This window comes from Phocoena phocoena, chromosome 2 (assembly GCF_963924675.1).
Source record: "Phocoena phocoena chromosome 2, mPhoPho1.1, whole genome shotgun sequence".
Lineage (NCBI taxonomy): Eukaryota > Metazoa > Chordata > Mammalia > Artiodactyla > Phocoenidae > Phocoena > Phocoena phocoena.
Window position 1 is genome coordinate 118,797,079 of NC_089220.1, and position 17,913 is coordinate 118,814,991.

The window sequence follows — 17,913 nt, forward strand, 5'->3', positions numbered from 1 at the left end:
TTTCATGGGATGAGTGGGCACTCAAGTCGACTTTATCTACTCAGCAAGTATGCTCTGCTTGCTCAGTTTGAGAGTCACAGGCCTTCCTAACAGTGACAGCTGTAGAGAAGGACACTTATTTCCCACTCCTCGCACTCTTCGTTTCTTTGAGTGTTCATTCTACCCTGCTACCACCCCTGTATTTGCCCTCTCCGTGAGAGAATTACTTTAGTGTTATTGTTGAGCACCTGATATTCATTTGGCCACACTTAAAGGTAATAGCTTATGCATAGCCTGGCCTCTTTTTGTCCCTCAGGGCCTGTCTACTGGCTTCCAGGTCACCTTGTGCAGAAATCACTCATGCAGGAATTGAGGCTCTGAAAGTAGCATCCAACCCTGGGTTTACTGGAGTGAGGAACCCCTTGCATAGAAGTATAATGAGCTACTGTGGGCCTTAATGGAGAGGCTGCAACCTGAGAACAGAGCCAGGGGTGGTCTCCCCAGCAAGAGGGTTGGCCCATTACCATGGCTTCTCCAGCACTGTTTATGATCCAGATGAACTAATGAGTACACTTTGAGAGCACATCTGTATTTTGAAGTGTGTGTTCATGCTCAGTGAAAGATGGGCCCTTCAAATGCTCAGAATTATTCAGTAATGGTCCAGACTTCATGGAGAGACTAGAATTGGGGCTATTGTCCTGGGTCAGCATAGGGCAGCTTTCCCCATGGAACCTCCCCCCTCCCAAAAGAGCCTTATATTGCATGGGAAAAATACACCCCCTCTTCTGTGATCCTGGGGTTCTGTATCTGAAATTTAGGGTTTAGGTAGGTTACCTGCTCCTGTGACCTGGCCCAACTATGTAAGAACAAACAGTAGTGGCAGTCATTTGACCAAGATATCCCAGTGGGAGGAAAAGTTAGTATGAAAAAGATAAATGTTTTTGTATTTCTGTATAATAATACCTTTGTTCAAGTAGAAAGCATTTAGTTCCAGTGAGATACAGATAAAGGAATAAAGACCTTTTAATTTAAAAATGAAAGCAAACACTTTCTGAACCTTAACCATGTATCACGTTGATATGTTTGCAGACAGGCATCTACTGTAGTTAGCTTTTACTTTTCCTCGAGAATATTTGAGTAAATCTATAAGTAATTTTGTTTATTTTAAGTTATATTATTCTGTCTGCTTGTGTACGGTGTATTGCTACTGACATGTGGGGCTTACTGGATAAAAGAATGAAGAGTTAGACAGTCGGAAATTTGTGATGTTCATACTGTGTGGGGCACCATTGCATCTATCATTGCTACAGAGATGCTCCTGCCTCAAGGCAGGATATCATTGCTATCTTTGTAGCAATGATAGATGCAGTGGTGTCCCACACATTATGCATTAACATGAGAGAGTGTATGTATCTATATTGTATGTGTGTGTGTGTTTGTGCGCATGTACATGATCAAAGAGATATCTCATTGAGAGTCCTAGGACAGTAAAAGTGGAAAGGGACCTCAAAGATCATCCAGTCAGCTGATTTCCAACCTGAGATTCTCAAGCTATTTTTGGTGTTTTAAGAAGCGCACTTCTAAAAATTTTTTTTAAAGATTTTTTATTGAGATAACATAGTTTTATAACATTATATAAGTTTCAGTAATTAAATAAGTTTACATAAGTTTCATATTTCTACTTCTGTATACCCTACAGCATGCTGACCACCAAAAATTTAGTTTCCACCTATTACCATACCATTGATCCCCTTTACTCATTGCACCCTCCCCCAAGCCCCTTCCCCTCTGGTAACCACTATTCTGTTCTCTGATTTTATGTGTTTGTTTTTATTTGGTGTGTTCATTTACTTTGTTTTGGTGGGGGGGGGGTATATTCCACATGAGTGAAATTGTCTTTCTCCCTCTGATTTATTTCTTTAGCATAATACCGTCAAGGTCCATCCATGTTGTCATAAATGGCAAGATTTCATCTTTTTTATGGATGAGTAGTATCCCATTGTATATGTATACACCACATCTTCTTTATCCATTCACTGTTTGATGGCCACTTAGGTTGTTTCCCTATCTTGGCTGTTGTAAATATACTGCAGTGAACTCAGGAGTCCCCATATATCTTTTCTTTTCTTTTTTTAAAATTTTAAAAAACTTTTTGTTTTATATTGGAGTATAGCCGATTAACAATGTTGTGATAGTTTCAGGTGCACAGCAAAGCAACTCAGCCATACATATACATGTATCCATTCTCCCCCAAAGTTCCCTCCCATCCAGGCTGCCACATAACATTGAGCAGAGTTCCCTGTGCAGTGCAGTAGGTCCTTGTATATGGGTCATTTTAAATACCCGTACATCTTTTCAAGTTAGTGTTTTTGTATTCTTCAGATAAATACCCAGGAGTGGGATAGCTGGTTCATGTGGTAGTTCTATTCTTAATTTTGGGGGGAATCTCCATACTTTTTTCCATAGTAGCTGCACCAATTTACATTCCCACCAGCAGTGCAGGAGGGTTCCCTTTTCTCCACTTCTTCACCAACACTTGTTATTTCTTGCCTTTTTGATAATAGTCATTCTAACAGAAATGAGGTTTTGATTTGCAAGTCCCTAATAATTAGTGATGTTGAACATCTTTTCATGTGCCTGTTGGCCATCCATATGTCGTCTTTGGAAAAATGTCTATTCAGCTCCTCTGCCCATTTTTTAATCAGGGTGTTTATTTTGTTGTTGTTGAGGTGTATGAACTCTTTACATATTTTGGATATTAATCCCTTATTGGATATATGATTTGCAGATATCTTCTCTTGTTTCATAGGTTGTCTTTCCATTTTATCAATGATTTCCTTTGTCATGCAGAAGCTTTTTAGTTTGCCATTTGTTTATTTTTTGCTTTTGTTTGCCTTGCCTGAGGAGACATATCTGGAAAGATGTTGCTAAGACTAATATCAAAGAGCATACTGCCTATGTTTTCTTCTGGGAGTACTATGGTTTCAGGTCTTACATTCAAGTCTTTGATCCATTTTGAATTGATTTTTGTGTGGGGCATGGTCTATTTTCATTTTTTTGCCTGTGGCTGTCCAGTTTTCCCAGCACCATTTATTGAAGAGACTATTCTTTCTCCATTGTATGTTCTTTGTTCCTTCATTGTAAATTAATTTTCTATATATGTGTGGGTTTATTTCTGGGCTCTCTATTCTCTTCCACTGATCTGTGTATCTGTTTTTGTGCCAATACCATGCTGTTTTGATTACTATGGCTTTGTTATATAGTTTGAAATCAGAACATGGGATACCTCCAGCTTTGTTCTTTTTCCTCAGGATTGCTTTGGTTTTGGGGGGGCTTTCATGTTCCATGTAAACTTTAGAATTTTTTGTTCTATTTCTGTGAAAAATGTCCTTGGGATTTTGATAGGGATTGCATTGAATCTGTAGATTGCTTTGGGCAGTATCAACATTTTAACAGTGTTAATTCTTCCAGTCTGTGAGCATGGAATATCTTTTCATTTATTTATGTCTTCTTCAGTTTCTTTCAGCAATGTCTTACAGTTTTCATTGTACAGGTATTTCACTTCCTTGGTTAAATATAGTACTGGGTATTTTATACTTTTTGTTGTGATTGTAAACAGGATTGTTGTCTTAATTTCTCTCTGCTAGTTCATTGGCAGTATGTAGAAACGCAGCAGATTTTTGTATGTTGATTTTGTACCCTGAAGCTTTGCTGTATTCATTTATTACTTCTAATAGTTTTCTGGTGGAATCTTTAGGGTTTTCTATATATCAAATTATGTCATCCACAAATAGTGACATTTTTACTTCTTCCTTTCCAATTTGGATGCCTTTTATTTCTTTTTCTTGCCTACTTGCTCTGGCTAGGACTTCCAGTACTATGTTGAATAAGAGTGATGAGAGTGGGCATCGTTGTCTTGTTCCTGATTTTAGAGGGATAACTTGGTTTTTCACCACTGAGTGTGATGTTAGTGGGTTTGATACATATGACCTTTATTATGTTGAAGTACATTCTTTCTGCACCCACTTTATTGAGAGATTTTACCATAAATGGATGTTGAATCTTGTCAAGTGCTTTTTCTGCATCTGTTGAGATGATCATATGGTTTTTGTCCTTCATTTTGTTAATGTTGTGTGTCACGTTAATTGATTTGCAGTTGTTGAACCATCCTTGCATTCCTGGAATAAATCTCACTTGATCATGGTGTGTTATCCTTCTAACGTATTGTTGTATTTGGTTTGCTAATACTTTGTTGAGGATTTTTTCATCTATATTCATCAGAGAGATTGGTCTGTAATTTTCTTTTTTTGTGTTTTCTGTGTCTGGGTTTGGTATCAGGATGATGTTGGCCTCATAAAATGAGTTAGGAAACGTTCCCTCTTCAGTTTTTTGGAATAGTTTGAGAAGGGTGGGTATTAAATCTTCTTTGAATATTTAGTAGAATTCACCTGTGAGGCCATCTGGTTCTGAACTTTTGTTTTCTGGGGAGCTTTTTATTACTGTTTCAGTCTCTGTACTAGTGACTGGTCTATTCACATTCTCTATTTTTCATGATTTAGTCTTGAAAAGTAGTATGATTCTAAGAATTTGTCCATTTCTTCTAGGCTGTCCAGTTTGTTAGCATATAGCTGTTCATAATATTCTCTTATAATCCTTTGTATTTCTGTGGTACCCATTGTTATTTCTCTCTTTTGTTGATTTTATTTATCAGAGCCTTCTTTTTTTCTTGGTGAGTGTAGCTAATAGTTTGTCAATTTTGTTTATCTTTTCAAAGAATCAGCTCTTAGTTTCACTGATTCTCTATCATATTTTAGTCTCTTTCATTTATTTCTGCTCTGATCTTTATTATTTCCTTCCTTCTACTGGCTTTGGGCTTTGTTTGTTCTTTTTCTGGTTCCTTTAGGTGTGAGGGTAGATTGTTTACTTGAGATTTTTCTTGTTTCTTGAAGTAGGCCTGCGTTGCTATAAGCTTCCCTCTCAGTACTGCTTTTGCTCCATCCCATAGATTTGGGTATGTCATATTTTCATTTTCTTTTGTCTTCAGGTAATTTTTTATTTCTTCTTTGATTTCCTCATTGGCCCAACAGTTGTTCAGTAGCATGTTGTTCATTCTCCACATTTTTATGATTTTTTTCTAGCTTTCTTCTTGTAGTTGATTTCTAGATTCATACCATTATGATCAGAAAAGATGCTTGAAATGATTTCAGTCTTCTTAAATGTATTGAGAGTTGTTTTGTGTTCCAACATATGGTCTATCCTTGAGAAAACTCCATGTGCACTTAAGAAGAATGTGTATTCTGCTGCATTTGGATGGCCTGTTCTGTACAAATCTATCAAATCAGATCTGACTTTTCATTTAAGGCTGCTCTTTCCTTATTGACTTTCTGTCTGAATTATCTATTGGTTGATGTAAGTAGGATCTCCTATTACTGTGTTGCTGTCAATTTCTCCCTGTAGGTCTGTTAATGGTTGTTTTATATATTTTGATGCTCCTCTGTTAGGTGCATATATGTTAATAAGTTGTGTCTTCTTATGAACTGTCCCTTTTTCATTATACATTGTCCAATTTGTCTCTTGTTAATTTTTTTGTCTTGAAGTCTTTTTGTCTGATATGAGTGTAGCTACACTTTCTTTTGGCTGCCATTTGCCTGGAGTGTCATCTTCCATCCCTTAGGAAGTCCACATTTGACTATAGGGAGACTATTTGGAGTAAGACATAATTTTTATTTGCCTTTAGCTAGAATTATGGTAGTGTCTATCTCATGCTGCTCAGAAGTTCTGAAGTACCGTTATATGCCTTTGATTAATACAAAGTGAGAAAGTTAATCAGTCCTTAAAAATGCAGTTTGGGGAAAAACTAGTAAAGAAGATACTAAAAATTCTGCTTGAGTTGCAGCCTCCCATTTATTACTATATGAGTAACATGCAGGCTGTGTTCTTCTTAAGTTGTCTGTGTCCCAGAGAGATGTGATTTGGGGAAGCTGCTCAGCAAGTTATTGGCACAACTAAGCCAGGCTCCTGATTCTGTTCGTTTTCTCATCACTCTGCCTTTCCAGCTCATCAGGTACCACAGCTGGGTGGTTCACCGCTACTCCTGTACCTTAGATAAGTTGCAGTAAATAGAACCACATCTTCGACAGACTAGCAGCCAAGACAGAACTAGATAGAAATCAGATTGTTTTCTAAGTTGAAATCAGAATGATTCCAGATGAATATTATAGTAATTCTGACAGAAGAAGAGACAGGGTGGCTCAGTGAATATACTTCTCACTGGAGCCACCCTCTCTTTAAAAATCAAATATTTAAAGGTATAACAACTTGAAAAATACAAGTATGCAAATGATGAATGAAAATTATCTATTTGGGATTATGATCTTAAAATAACATCATAAATCAAATAATAGCTGTATAAAAATGGCTTTTTTAGATCAAATTTTTGTTTAAAAATTTCAAACTGTATCACACATAACAAGTGTATATAGCTATTAGACTAATAATTCTCTAAGGGATACTGTGTCCACCAAATTTCATCATGTCTGGAGTAAAAATGTATATGCATAACATTTTATTTTCTTATATTCATCCTTTCAATTTACCCTTCAACAATCATATGAGTTAGGACAAGGTTTTTTTTTTTTTCTTCATATGACAGAAATAACATGGTATGGTAATTATGAGCTTTGTTTCATATTCTGTCTTGGGCACATTCTAATTAAATTATCTTAGCCAAGTTATTTAATCTCTCTGAATATAAGCTTTCTCATAGATACTATAAATATTATACTACCTTGTAATGAGAATTAAATGAGATTATACTGCACCTAGTATAGTCTGTGTTAAATATTAGCCTACCTGTTTGTATTTCCTATCATACATTTACAGAGTAGGTGCTTAATAAATGGTAAATATCATAATCAGAGTTAGAGTGATAGGGCAGAGGGCACCACCTGACTGGTAGTGGGGTCTTTGTTTTTTTCTTAATATAATAGCTTTACTGAGATGTAATTCATATACTGTAAAATTTACACTTTTAAAGTGTACAGTTCAGTGGGGTTTTTTTTTTTTTAGTATATTCACAGAGTTATGCAGCCATCACTACTGTCTAATTCTGGAACATCTTCATCACACTGAGCGGAAACCCCATACCCATTAGCAGCCACTCCCTATTCACATTCTCCCCAGCCCCTGGCAACAACTAATCTACTTACTGTCTCTGTAGATTTGCCAGTCTTAGATATAGAATCATGTAATATATGGTCTTTTGTGGCTGGATTCTTAGCATAATGTTTTAAAGGTTCATCATGCTCTAGCATGTATCAGCACTTTATTCCTTTTTATTGCCAAGTAATAGCCATCATATGGATGTGCCACAATCTGTTTATCCGTTCATCAGCTGATAGACTTTTGAGTTGTTTCCATGTTTTGTCTGTTGTAAATAATGCTGCCATGAGCATTCATGTATGAGTTTTTGTGCACTGATTCGTCTTGTTTGGATATATATCTAGGAATGGAATTGCTGGTTTACTTTATAACTCTATGTTTAACATTTTGAAGAACTGTCAGACTGTTTTACAAAGTGGCTGCCTCATTTTACATTCCTACCAAATAATATACAAGGGCCCCAGTTTCTCCATACACTGGCTGACACTTGTTATTGTCTTTTATTATAGCCATCCTAATAATGGTTGTGAAGTGGTATCTCATTGTGGTTTTGATTTGCATTTTTCTGATGACCAGTGATACTGAGCATTTTTCATGTGTGCTTTTTGGCCATTTGTATATCTTCTTTAGAGAAATGTTTATTCAAGTCCTTTGTCCATTTTTTAATTGAATTGTTTGTCTTTTTGTTGTTGAGTTGTAAGATTTCTTCATATATTCTGGATGTTAAACCCTTGTCAGACATATGATTTCTAAATATTTTCTCCCATTTTGTAGGTTGTCTTTTCACTTTCTTGATAATGTCCTTTGATGACAAAAGGTTTAATTTTGATAAAGGCCAGTTCATCTATTTTTTTCTTTTGTTGCTTATGTTTTGGATGTCATATCTAAGAATCTGTTGTCATGATCCAAGAGTCTTATGGGTTTCGCTCTTATAATTAGGTTGTGGATCCATGTTGAATTAATTTTTGTATATGGTGTGAGGTGAAGGTCCAATCCAACATCATTCTTTTGTATGTGTGGATATCCAGTTGTCCATCTCCATTGGAGAGACTATTGTGTTCCCATTGATTAGACTTGGCATATCTCCTGTCTTTTTAAACCTTTTTCACCTCTTCCCAGCATAGTCATTCACTGGAGTCATTCTAATCCCTTTACTGTCTCTGGAACCTGCAGTGTTTATCTGTTTGCCTCCTTATTTTTTTGCTCAGTATCTTTTTCTTCTCCATGGTAATGTCCTGATTTTTCTTAGTCTGCACCAGTCTCAACTTTCCTCAGGACTCCTGAATTTGGAGCTTTTAGTGCCGTTCTTCTCATCCTCTTACATTACAGTGGAAGATGAGCACATTTCTAATTGGGTTGTTCATAGGCCTCTGGCTCTTCTCTCCAAATAGTGAGTGGAGCTCCTCACGGCCAGGAATCAGGCCTGAACTTCTTTATCTCCCATAGTGCTTATCCTGAGGAAATACTAGGTAAATGAGTGAAATATAGTTGTGCTGTGACTTACATCAGTAGATTATCGTATTTTAAACATAAATTCACTCTCATTTGGTCTTACTGAATAGGGAACTGCCTGTGCAGTATCTAAAATAAATAAAAATAAGAATCCAGATCTTTCAGTGTGCTAAGACCATCAGATACGCAGTCAACTGAGTTGACGTGTTCTTTTTCCTAACTAAGGCATTGTGTGGTATGCTTGGAAAGTCTGAGGTTGATCTAATGAAAAGGATGTAGAGGATGGAGAGAGAAAGACCCTTCGACTCTTTTTGGGGAGCGTGGCAGGTGGACATTCTGTAAGGTTTTTAAAAACTGTGTTCTAAACCAAATTAATGTTTTATTTAAAAGAAGTTGAGCTCTAGCCTATTTTTCATGAAACACGTAGGTCCCACATGAAGCTCATTTAGCATGTCATCTGTATGACTGGCATAAGCTCATGGTCTCTCCACCGAGAAAAGCTGGAAGAAGTGGTGCCAGCACTTAATGCTGCCCCTGAGCTAATGCCTCCTGGCTCCATGGTAAACATGGGCCTTTTAATAGTCTGGAGACAAAGTGACATTCGGAAGGAACAACATGTCAACAATTTCCTTAATAAATTTTGTACGAACACATTATTTCCACCTAATGGAAATGTAGCTCTCTTAAATAATTGAGAGGCTGTATTCATCAGTGGCAAGTTCAGCTGGGATCTTTGTGAGCTAGGGCAGTCGACAGCCCCTCGGAAGACTGAGTATAATTGATATTTTACATGAGTGGCTCAGCTAGTTTTCAGGTGGGCTCTCTGTGACATTCCCCTGCAGTCCCCACATGTAGCCCTCCTCTGTTGTCCAGGCTGTTACAAAGCAGCTCCACACCAAAAGCTCCAGTTGCAGCCACTAAACTGCCAAGACCAAGGGTTAGTAATTAATCCTTTTTAAGGTGGGAGCCAACTCGGTCAGTTTCCCTCACTGTGGTTTCTTACTGTGTCTGCTGACCAGCCACTGCATCAGCACAAGGCCTTGATTTTCATAAAGAGTGATGATGGGTAATGTTCAGCATGCAGCTCATTTTTATGTGCCAGAAGATAGTAACATACGCTGAGGAACAACAGCCACAGTGTTTGTTAAATGAATGATGAATGAATGAATGAACAATGAGAAAACAAGTACTAGAGGAGGTTGACAGGAGTCATGACTAAGCAAGAGACTCTGGTGTGGACTTTGAAGGAAGGGCAGGAATGCAGTGCGGGAAGGAAGAATGCTAGAAAACACGAAGGTAAAAACTATACACTATTCTCAGCACAGAGAAAAGTTGGACTTCCTATTTTCTGTGGTGCCTTTCTGAGGTTTGGGGTTGTGTCAGAAAGGCTCCTAGGCCATGAGTGGGCTTTGGCCCTGCCAGCCGTGTGTCCCAGGTGACCTTTCCCTCCCAAGGTTTATATATAGTTTCCCCACGGATGGGAAGAGAGGCTGTGGGTGAACCGGGAGTTCCTGGGTGGGGGAGAGAAGGGGGCACTTTGTACCTCTGTAGTGATTCACATTGTTTCTTTTGGTCTCTTTTTACTTCTTAAGGAGCTGTGACCATATCACAATGAAGACTCAAGTTGCTTAATAACATTTTTTTTTTTTAATTTGCAGGTTGTTCCTGAAATGACAGAACTATTGAAGAAAAAATGAGCCATGACCATGTCTTAAGAAGGAAAATTGTATCAAAGTATATTCAGCTGAAATAGAAATTCATGGCTAACGTAACAATCATTGGAAAGCGTGGAGAGCTACATTTTGTAATTTGAGGGAAAATTCTAACAGGCGCCAGAATGCTTTTTTATGGGGTTATTTTTATGTTTCTTTTTAATTATTTGTGGTTCCACACAGTTATTTTTTGAAATTTTCTAGTTCTGTAATAAAATATATAATAAAGCCTTTTCACAGCTTTAAAACTATTACCAGAAATATGCCTATCTTTGTAAAGGAAGAGAGAAAATTGAAAAAAAGGAGTGAAAGTTAATTTATTATTTTATCTTTGCCTGTGTTGTTCATGGAAGGCTCTGTGTTTTAGGCAAAATTGTAAACATGAATGTTGCCAGCAGCCTAATCAACACAATCTAGTAACAGATAAGGGAACTAGAACGGCAAATTGAGAGTTAAAAAAGCATGGCCACAAAGCATGGATATTATCTTAAATATATTCCAGTCTTCCGAAAATCATAGCTAATGTGACAAAAGCAGACCTGACTTAAACCTGAACCTGCTGAATATATTTAGTTGGCTGAAGTTAATTTAATTTTCCATTTCATTTTAACGTTTTGTCAGCTGATAGGACTTTGTGTCTATAAAGGAGAGGGAAGTGGAGAAGGAGGGGCTACTTTGAGACAGTATGGCCTCTTACGCTAACAGATAGTTTGATATTATTGTAAATGTTTAAAGTCCTGCTCAGAGAATGCTCTGGCTTTTCTTTTGCCCTCCTGGTGGCTTCCTTTGGGCTGTCTTAGAAAGCAGCCAGGTATGTGAGTTGGCCACATGTGTGATGAGCACTGGCACTCTCCCTCTGCTGCCCTAGGGTATGGCTGAGGTTGAGAGTGTCGCAAGAGGCCAGAAGCTGGTGTGCATGCAGCCCACAGAACAGAGGCTGGAGAGGCTTTGGCCAAGCCTGCAGGAAGGCGTGGTCAGGTATCTGGGGTCATAGAAAGGCCAGGAGTCAGTAGGCAAGTTGAATGAAGAGAACTGCCACCCTGAAGCCAATCTGCAGAAGGTATAGTAGTTGACAAGGAAAATGGCAGGGAAGAGATGGGAAGTGACTAGTGATACATAAGGGGAAGGAGCAGAGGGGCCAGCCAGTCCCTTTGTGTGGCCAGCCTGGGACTGACTAGTTGAACCCTTTTTGATGTGTCATAATCATTTGCTGTGAAACACTGGCATTTCTGCCTTCTTTTAATGAGATGAGAGGAGCATCAAAGTGATGTTCTGCTAGAACTGTAGAATCCTAGAATGCAGAGCTGAATGATCATCAGGTTCACACCTCTTGGACAGATAGGGATACTGAGGCACAGAGAAGAAGTGAAGGAGGTAAAGTGACTTGTCCAAGGCCACACAGTTTGAATCACCCTTGCAAAAGTAGTTCTCACATCTTTTTGCTGTCTTTGGGGCTCTTCTGAAGAAAGCTAACCTTGCTCATTGCCTTCTCCTTTTACTCCTCATCCCTATTGGACACTGTAACTGGGGGAGAGGAGAGACAGCAAAGGTGATGGCTGCAGAGGTACCCCCAGTATATATAGGGTGTGCTGGCTCACGGAGGACCATCCCAGCTGGTATCTCTGTGTGGCTCCTAGCCCCAGGATTGAACTGGTTGGTCTTTCTCCCTTTTGGCTCCCTCCTATCATGACTGCCCTGCCCCCGCTCTAAGCAGCTGTTCACTTAATTTACTGGGTACAACTCATCACCATCATAATAGCATTAAATATGGTGCTTACTATATGTCAGGCACCATTCTAACACTTGAAATATATTAAACCCCTTAAGTCCTCACAATACCCTGTAAGATAGATGCTATTATTATCATCCCTGTTTTACAGATGAGGAAGCTGAGGCACAAAGAGGTTATATAACTTGCCCAAATTCAGACAGCTTATAAATGAGAGCCAGGATTTGAAACCAGGAAGTTTGGCTTCAGAGCAGTGGCTTCACCAGTATGTGACCTGCCTCACTTCGGCTCAAGGAACAGGGAGTCGCTGCACAGTAACCTCAGGTAAAGGGCACTCAGTGCTTGGTGCTGGGTGGGCAGGGCACACCCTCAGGATCCTAGTTGAGGAGAAGAGTCAGTGTTCTGGGCTTGTCTTTCCAGCAGGAATTCGTTCAACTCAGAAGCCCCTCTAAGTGCCCACTTAAAGTTTACCTTAAAAAGGCAGTTGTGTGAGATGGGGGCAAATTGTTAAAACCACCATATATGCCAGAAGATGCAATTTGACGTGCCCTTTTTTTCCTTACGTTTTGTTGGAAACCAAGCTGTCAGTTCCAAATGACTGCCCCTGCATCTGGCTTGAGGACCCAGAGCAGTAGCTCTGGAAGCAGTGTGGGGAAAGGTGTTAGGAGTAGCTTTCTGTTCTCCCTAGTTTTTTGAGGTCTTTGGTTAACCTCATACGGCCCCTGGGAATTTGGTTAATTAGGCAGAACCCGGAGTCCCTGAGAGAGCAAAAGTACGCATGTAGAAGGGCAGCCCTGTGAGGGCAGAGCTGAGTAGGTCCTTGAGGCCATTTAGATCAAGCGAACAACTCCTTACTCTATGGACTGAGGCCCAGTGAGGGCCCTGGTCTCAGCTTTCCAGTAGTTGAGAAAGTACAGAACCCAGCTTTGCCCCTGGTCCCACGGTCTCTCAGCAGTACTATGGGGCATATTCCCTGGTTCATCCGCCAGCTGTGCTGTGTGGGATGCTGGAGCAAACACCTGGAAGTCTGGCCCAGCCACTGTCCTGAAGCTTGTGGTCCTGACAGGGAGAACAGCTTCCTCCTGGGCTCTGAGAATACAAGCTGTCCCTGCCCTCAAGATTTGCAGCTACCAGGGAAGATGAGACCCAAGTGATTAGAAAAGCAGATAGCATGTAGTCAACGCATACAGGGAGAGCTCCCTCAGTGGGCCAGCTGTGGTTATTCCTTGGGCGTGGAGGCATTAATATTAGCATGTGGGGCAGAAGTAGAACAGATAAGGGCTCACGTGGATGCTTGAGGCAGTGACGGTTGGGAAACACAGGGTGTCAGGAAAGGGGTTGATGGTGGTAGGTAGTTAAGGCCAGATTGCAGAGGACATTGACTGATAGGCTGAGGAGTTTGTCCTTTTTCCTTATTGGTCAGTGATTCTCAAACTTTGCCCTCAAGGAATACTGCCATTTCAGGAGCTGGGCTGGGGATGGTACTGTGAACGGGCTTTTCCTGATTTACAGGAAAAAAAAATAGAATTTCCCAATCTAAGTCTTTCTTGCATACGTTTTTCTAAAACTTTGGTTGCTGCTATGTCGTCTTAATATAAGTAGATTCCAAAGTGAATGAACAGGTAGCAAATAGATATTAACTAAGGAGGTCAGCAGCCACTGACCCTCCACAGCTTTTGTTTAGTGGACATGTGTTGAATTCTTAAAAATGCTCTCTGCTGGTTGTTCTGTTCCTTGTTTGTATGTTAGAATTAAACATGTCAGTATATCCAGAATGTTCCACAAATAGCTGCATATGATGTCTTGAGGCCCTGCCACCTGAACAGGTCTTAAGAAGCACCCTCCGGGCAACAGGGAGATATTGACATATATAGAGGAAGGCCTGTAACCTGATCTGGAGGAATAACATAACCTAGAGGAATAAAATAACCTGGCAGTGTGTACAGGATGGATGGAGGGAGGAGGAGAAGATGGAAGTGATTAGGAGGCTGTTGCAGGAATCCTCCGGCCTTATGTCCCGGATGGGTTTGGCTGAAAGCTCTTTGGGTACAGAATGGGCCCCCTGAGACTGTGGAAATGGGTCCGGTGCTGTGGGCGAGGCTGGCAGAGACTGGGACTCTTCCTCCCAGGACAGAGTGGGAGCCATGCTGCCGGCAGAGCCTGGGTGTGTCTGTACTGGGCTGGGGGGCTTTGAATGAAACCTCAGCCATAAGTGCTCTCTTTGCTGTCTTTCTGAAAGGGATAGTCAGCTTGGTTGCATTTCACACTGTCTCTCACGGGGGTAAGAGGGGTTTTTGTTTTGGTCCACATAAAAGTGTGCTTAAGAGGCTGGGAAACGCGGAGAACACTATTGATTGTAACAGATGGATTTGGTTAGCTGTTGCTGAACTAAAGGAGACTTGACTGATAACCTGCAAAAAAAAAGCCCATATAGGGTGATATAATGCCACAATTCGTATAGCCCTAGGGTTTTAAAAATATTTTGTGGGAAACCCAAATGAAGAAGAGTTGCTGATAATCCTTGGTTTATAAAAGCACTTTCATGTAAGTTACTCCAAGAGGTGGAAAAGGTAGGAAACGGTGAAGAAGTCAGGGTCTCAGGAGAGGTGATTTGCCCCAAGGCACAAAGCAGATGGTAGAGGTAGAACACAAACCAGAATTTCGGCAAATGTTACTTGTTAAGAACCTACTAGGTGCATTGTATATCCTTCTCTAATACTATGATCCCCAAAGGGGGTATCATTAACCCCTACTTTCTGGCTGAAGAAATGGGCTGAGAGGTAACCGAGCAGAGGCAGTAATTGAGATGTGGAACCTAAGCTGACTCCAGGTTTGGAGGGCTTGGCCTTTGCACCGTGCCAGGCTCTCCCCCAGCATCTAACAGCTTCTCCAGGACTTATCCTCTGGCTTGCACTGCCTCAAAACAGCAAGCTCGTCATTAGAAACATGGACGTGTGATGGAATTAGGAATTTATTGGGAAGGAAGCTGGCATTTACCTTCTTTGGTGCCCGACTGGTGAGCAGTCAGGCCATGGTGAGGTTTTACTTGTCTGGGCTTCACCTTCTTTGCCTCCCACAACTGGTCACGTGGTTAAAGGCAGTTTACTGCTGCCTTTTTGTGGACTCAAGTCCAGCTTGGAGGGCTGTTTCCCTTCCCAGCGTGGGGCCTGCACGGGGAACATTGGGGTCTGGGACCTGGGGACCACAGGAAGGGCTGAGCACTGAGTGGGCTGGTCACCAGGACCCTTGGATTCTTGTCCTTGTTCTGATATGGTCTCAGAGGTACCCTGGCCACATTCCTTCTCCTTTTAGCCTTCATTTTCCTCATCTGTAAAACGGCAAATTGCACTTGGTAATCTTCCAAGATATCTTCAAGCTTTGACCTGTGTGAATGTGTTGGCAGATATCAAGCAGCTTAGGTAAATGGAGACAGATGCTGTGCTGAGGGCTTTACAGACATTATATTTCATTTAAGCTTCATAACCCCACAAGGTATAGTAGTATTCTCCATTCTCCAGTTGAGAAAACTGAAGCCTACAGAGCTTAAAACATTTGCCAAAGGATTCATAGCTAGTGAGTGGTGACCTTGGGCCAAAGTTTACTCTCAACCACATGCCATATCCTGAGTCCCTCTTTGGGAACACAGAGGATGTACCTAATCCAGCCTGACTGGGGCAGGCTGAAGTGGAGGGGAGCAAGATGAGACAGCTAAGCCGAGTTCAGAAGGACCAGTCAGAATCAACCCATAAAGAAATGTATCCCAGGCAAAAGGCCCAGTGTGAACAAGGCACGGAAGCACCAAGAACGTGACACACTCTGGACCCCAATCCCTCAGTCCCCTTTTAACCTGATTCCTCCATTCTAAAACGTTCCTTGCTGAGGGAAGTAGGGGGTCTTTGTACTAGAATCTGGATCTAGTTTGCACACTGGCTATCTTTTGTGGCACTTAGCAAACCCAGGTCCAAGAACCCCATGCCTCTTCTTTATGCAGTGGAGGTGGAGGTGAGCCTACCTAGATGTGAGGCTAATTGATGTTGGGGAGGCTCCTAGAGCGCTTGGTGAAAGGTGCCCTGTAAATCTCAGACACTGAAGAATTCTGCCACATTCATCACAGTGTTTAATGTCCTGATTGATCTCCAGGGTAGTCAATTTCATTTGCTTGTTTCAGGATGAATAGGCAGCCTGCTCCCCTATGCTATATAGCCTGGGGCTCTGCATAAAATTATGCCAGCCCTGTCTCTTTAGTAGCTTGCAATAAATTTAGCAGCAAATGTTCCATCATTTTCTTTGGATAATTAAATTAACTATTCACCAGGAGACAATACTAAACTTCTCAGAGCTGGAGCAAAAAAAAAAAAAATTCCAGAGTAGATATGAATTCATCACTCAGTTTATGCCATGGAAATGTATGTTTTTGGCTTGTACTGGAAAAGGGAGAGGAAAGCAGATAAGGTGGCTCCTGTCTGGGGAACAACAGTGCTGTAACTTGGGGTGACTCCAGGGCATTATTTACAGGGGAACCAGTGGGGATACAGTGCCTGAACTGGCTATTGGGGCTGGGGGGTAGGGCACACGTCCTCTCAGCACGCATCTACCACCCTCTCTCCACATCAGACTATCAGTGGCAGCAAATGAAATAGCTGAGCATCTCCTGGGCAGCCTTCCCCAGAAGTGCTGAACGTGGGTAGGCAGTGAAACACCCCAGGCATCCATTATTAATAAGGATGGTTTCTGTTTGTGTCTCCCTCGAAACATTCTCAAAGGGCTTTCCCTTCCATTATGTCATTAGCTATCCCAGCAACCCTCACGGGGATGGGGGCGGAGGGGACGAGAGTTATTATTCCTGCTGTACAGGGTGAGGAAGCAGGTCCAAGGATTCGCTTGGAGCCATGTAGCAAACCAGAAACAGAGCTGGGCTGAGAATCCAGGGCTTTGGCACACCCTGGATGCACCACAGCATCTGAGATGGAGGGTGGAGGTGGAGTGATCCAGACTTCTCTCCTGCCCTGAGATGTCCTTTCAAAACCTGGGGTTAACTCCCAGAGTTGTTGGGTATCCTTGTTAAGCAACTCTGTGCAAGTCTCCTATTGACTTGTTAGTAAGATACTTGGTTTTTAAGAAGGCTTCCTTGGACCTCATCTTATCTGAGGCTCTCCCCAGCTCACAGAGTGTATGGCCCCACCTTTAGTCTCTTTAGAGATGAGAAAATTACACCAGAGAGGAATGGAGGCAGCACCAGTCAGGAGCTTGGAGTCAGAAAGGTGTTCCTGAGCTGAGAGTCACTGATGGAATAAACAGCCACCACGCCGAAGAGAATTCCTGGCCACCAGCCTCTAATTGTCCAGGGTCTGTGAAAAACCCCAGTCTGTGTGACTCGATCTGAAAAACCAAGGTTTGGGCTGGAGGACTTGCCCAGGGCTGACTGGAGAGGAGCCAGTTGTGTCATTCAGGGAAGGTCTTACAGCTCCCCAGTCCTGGGTGGACTTAGAGCCAGGCCTGCAGGTCTCTGGCCAAGCTGCCTTGGGGGCTGGCCACCAGTACTGGTGGCTCTCAGCCTTGCCTTCGCTGCCAGGTTTGGCAGGTCAGGGTGGCACCCTGGCCACAGGATTGGCTCCTCTCCAGCTTCGTGGCAGGGCGGAGCCAGGAGGCTGGCCCTGTGGGAGGAGCCACAGGGCTCTGCAGAGAGGGTGGGCGGGTCCCTCCAGCCTGAGGGGCCACGTAGGCTGATTTCTCTCTCTGGCTCTCCTGATGACACCTGGTTTATTTCCCCACAGTTCGTTTCACCATATCCAGCATGGCATCTAACCTAGACAGACCTGGGTTTGAATCCTGCCAGTAGTTTAGCTGTATGCCCTTGGGCAAGTCATTTAATTAATCATT

At 41.7% G+C, this 17,913-nt stretch overlaps 1 protein-coding gene across 1 annotated transcript in view; it reads left to right on the forward strand.

The window, feature by feature from the left end:
* The window catches only part of ETFA (electron transfer flavoprotein subunit alpha), an 85,100-nt gene extending 74,549 nt beyond the window's left edge, over positions 1-10,551 (forward strand). The window contains exon 12 of the mRNA XM_065871291.1: positions 10,251-10,551. Coding sequence (XP_065727363.1) covers positions 10,251-10,289 — 39 coding nt within the window. The 3' untranslated portion in view covers positions 10,290-10,551. The remainder of the gene's footprint in view (positions 1-10,250) is intronic.
* Positions 10,552-17,913: the final 7,362 nt, after the last annotated feature.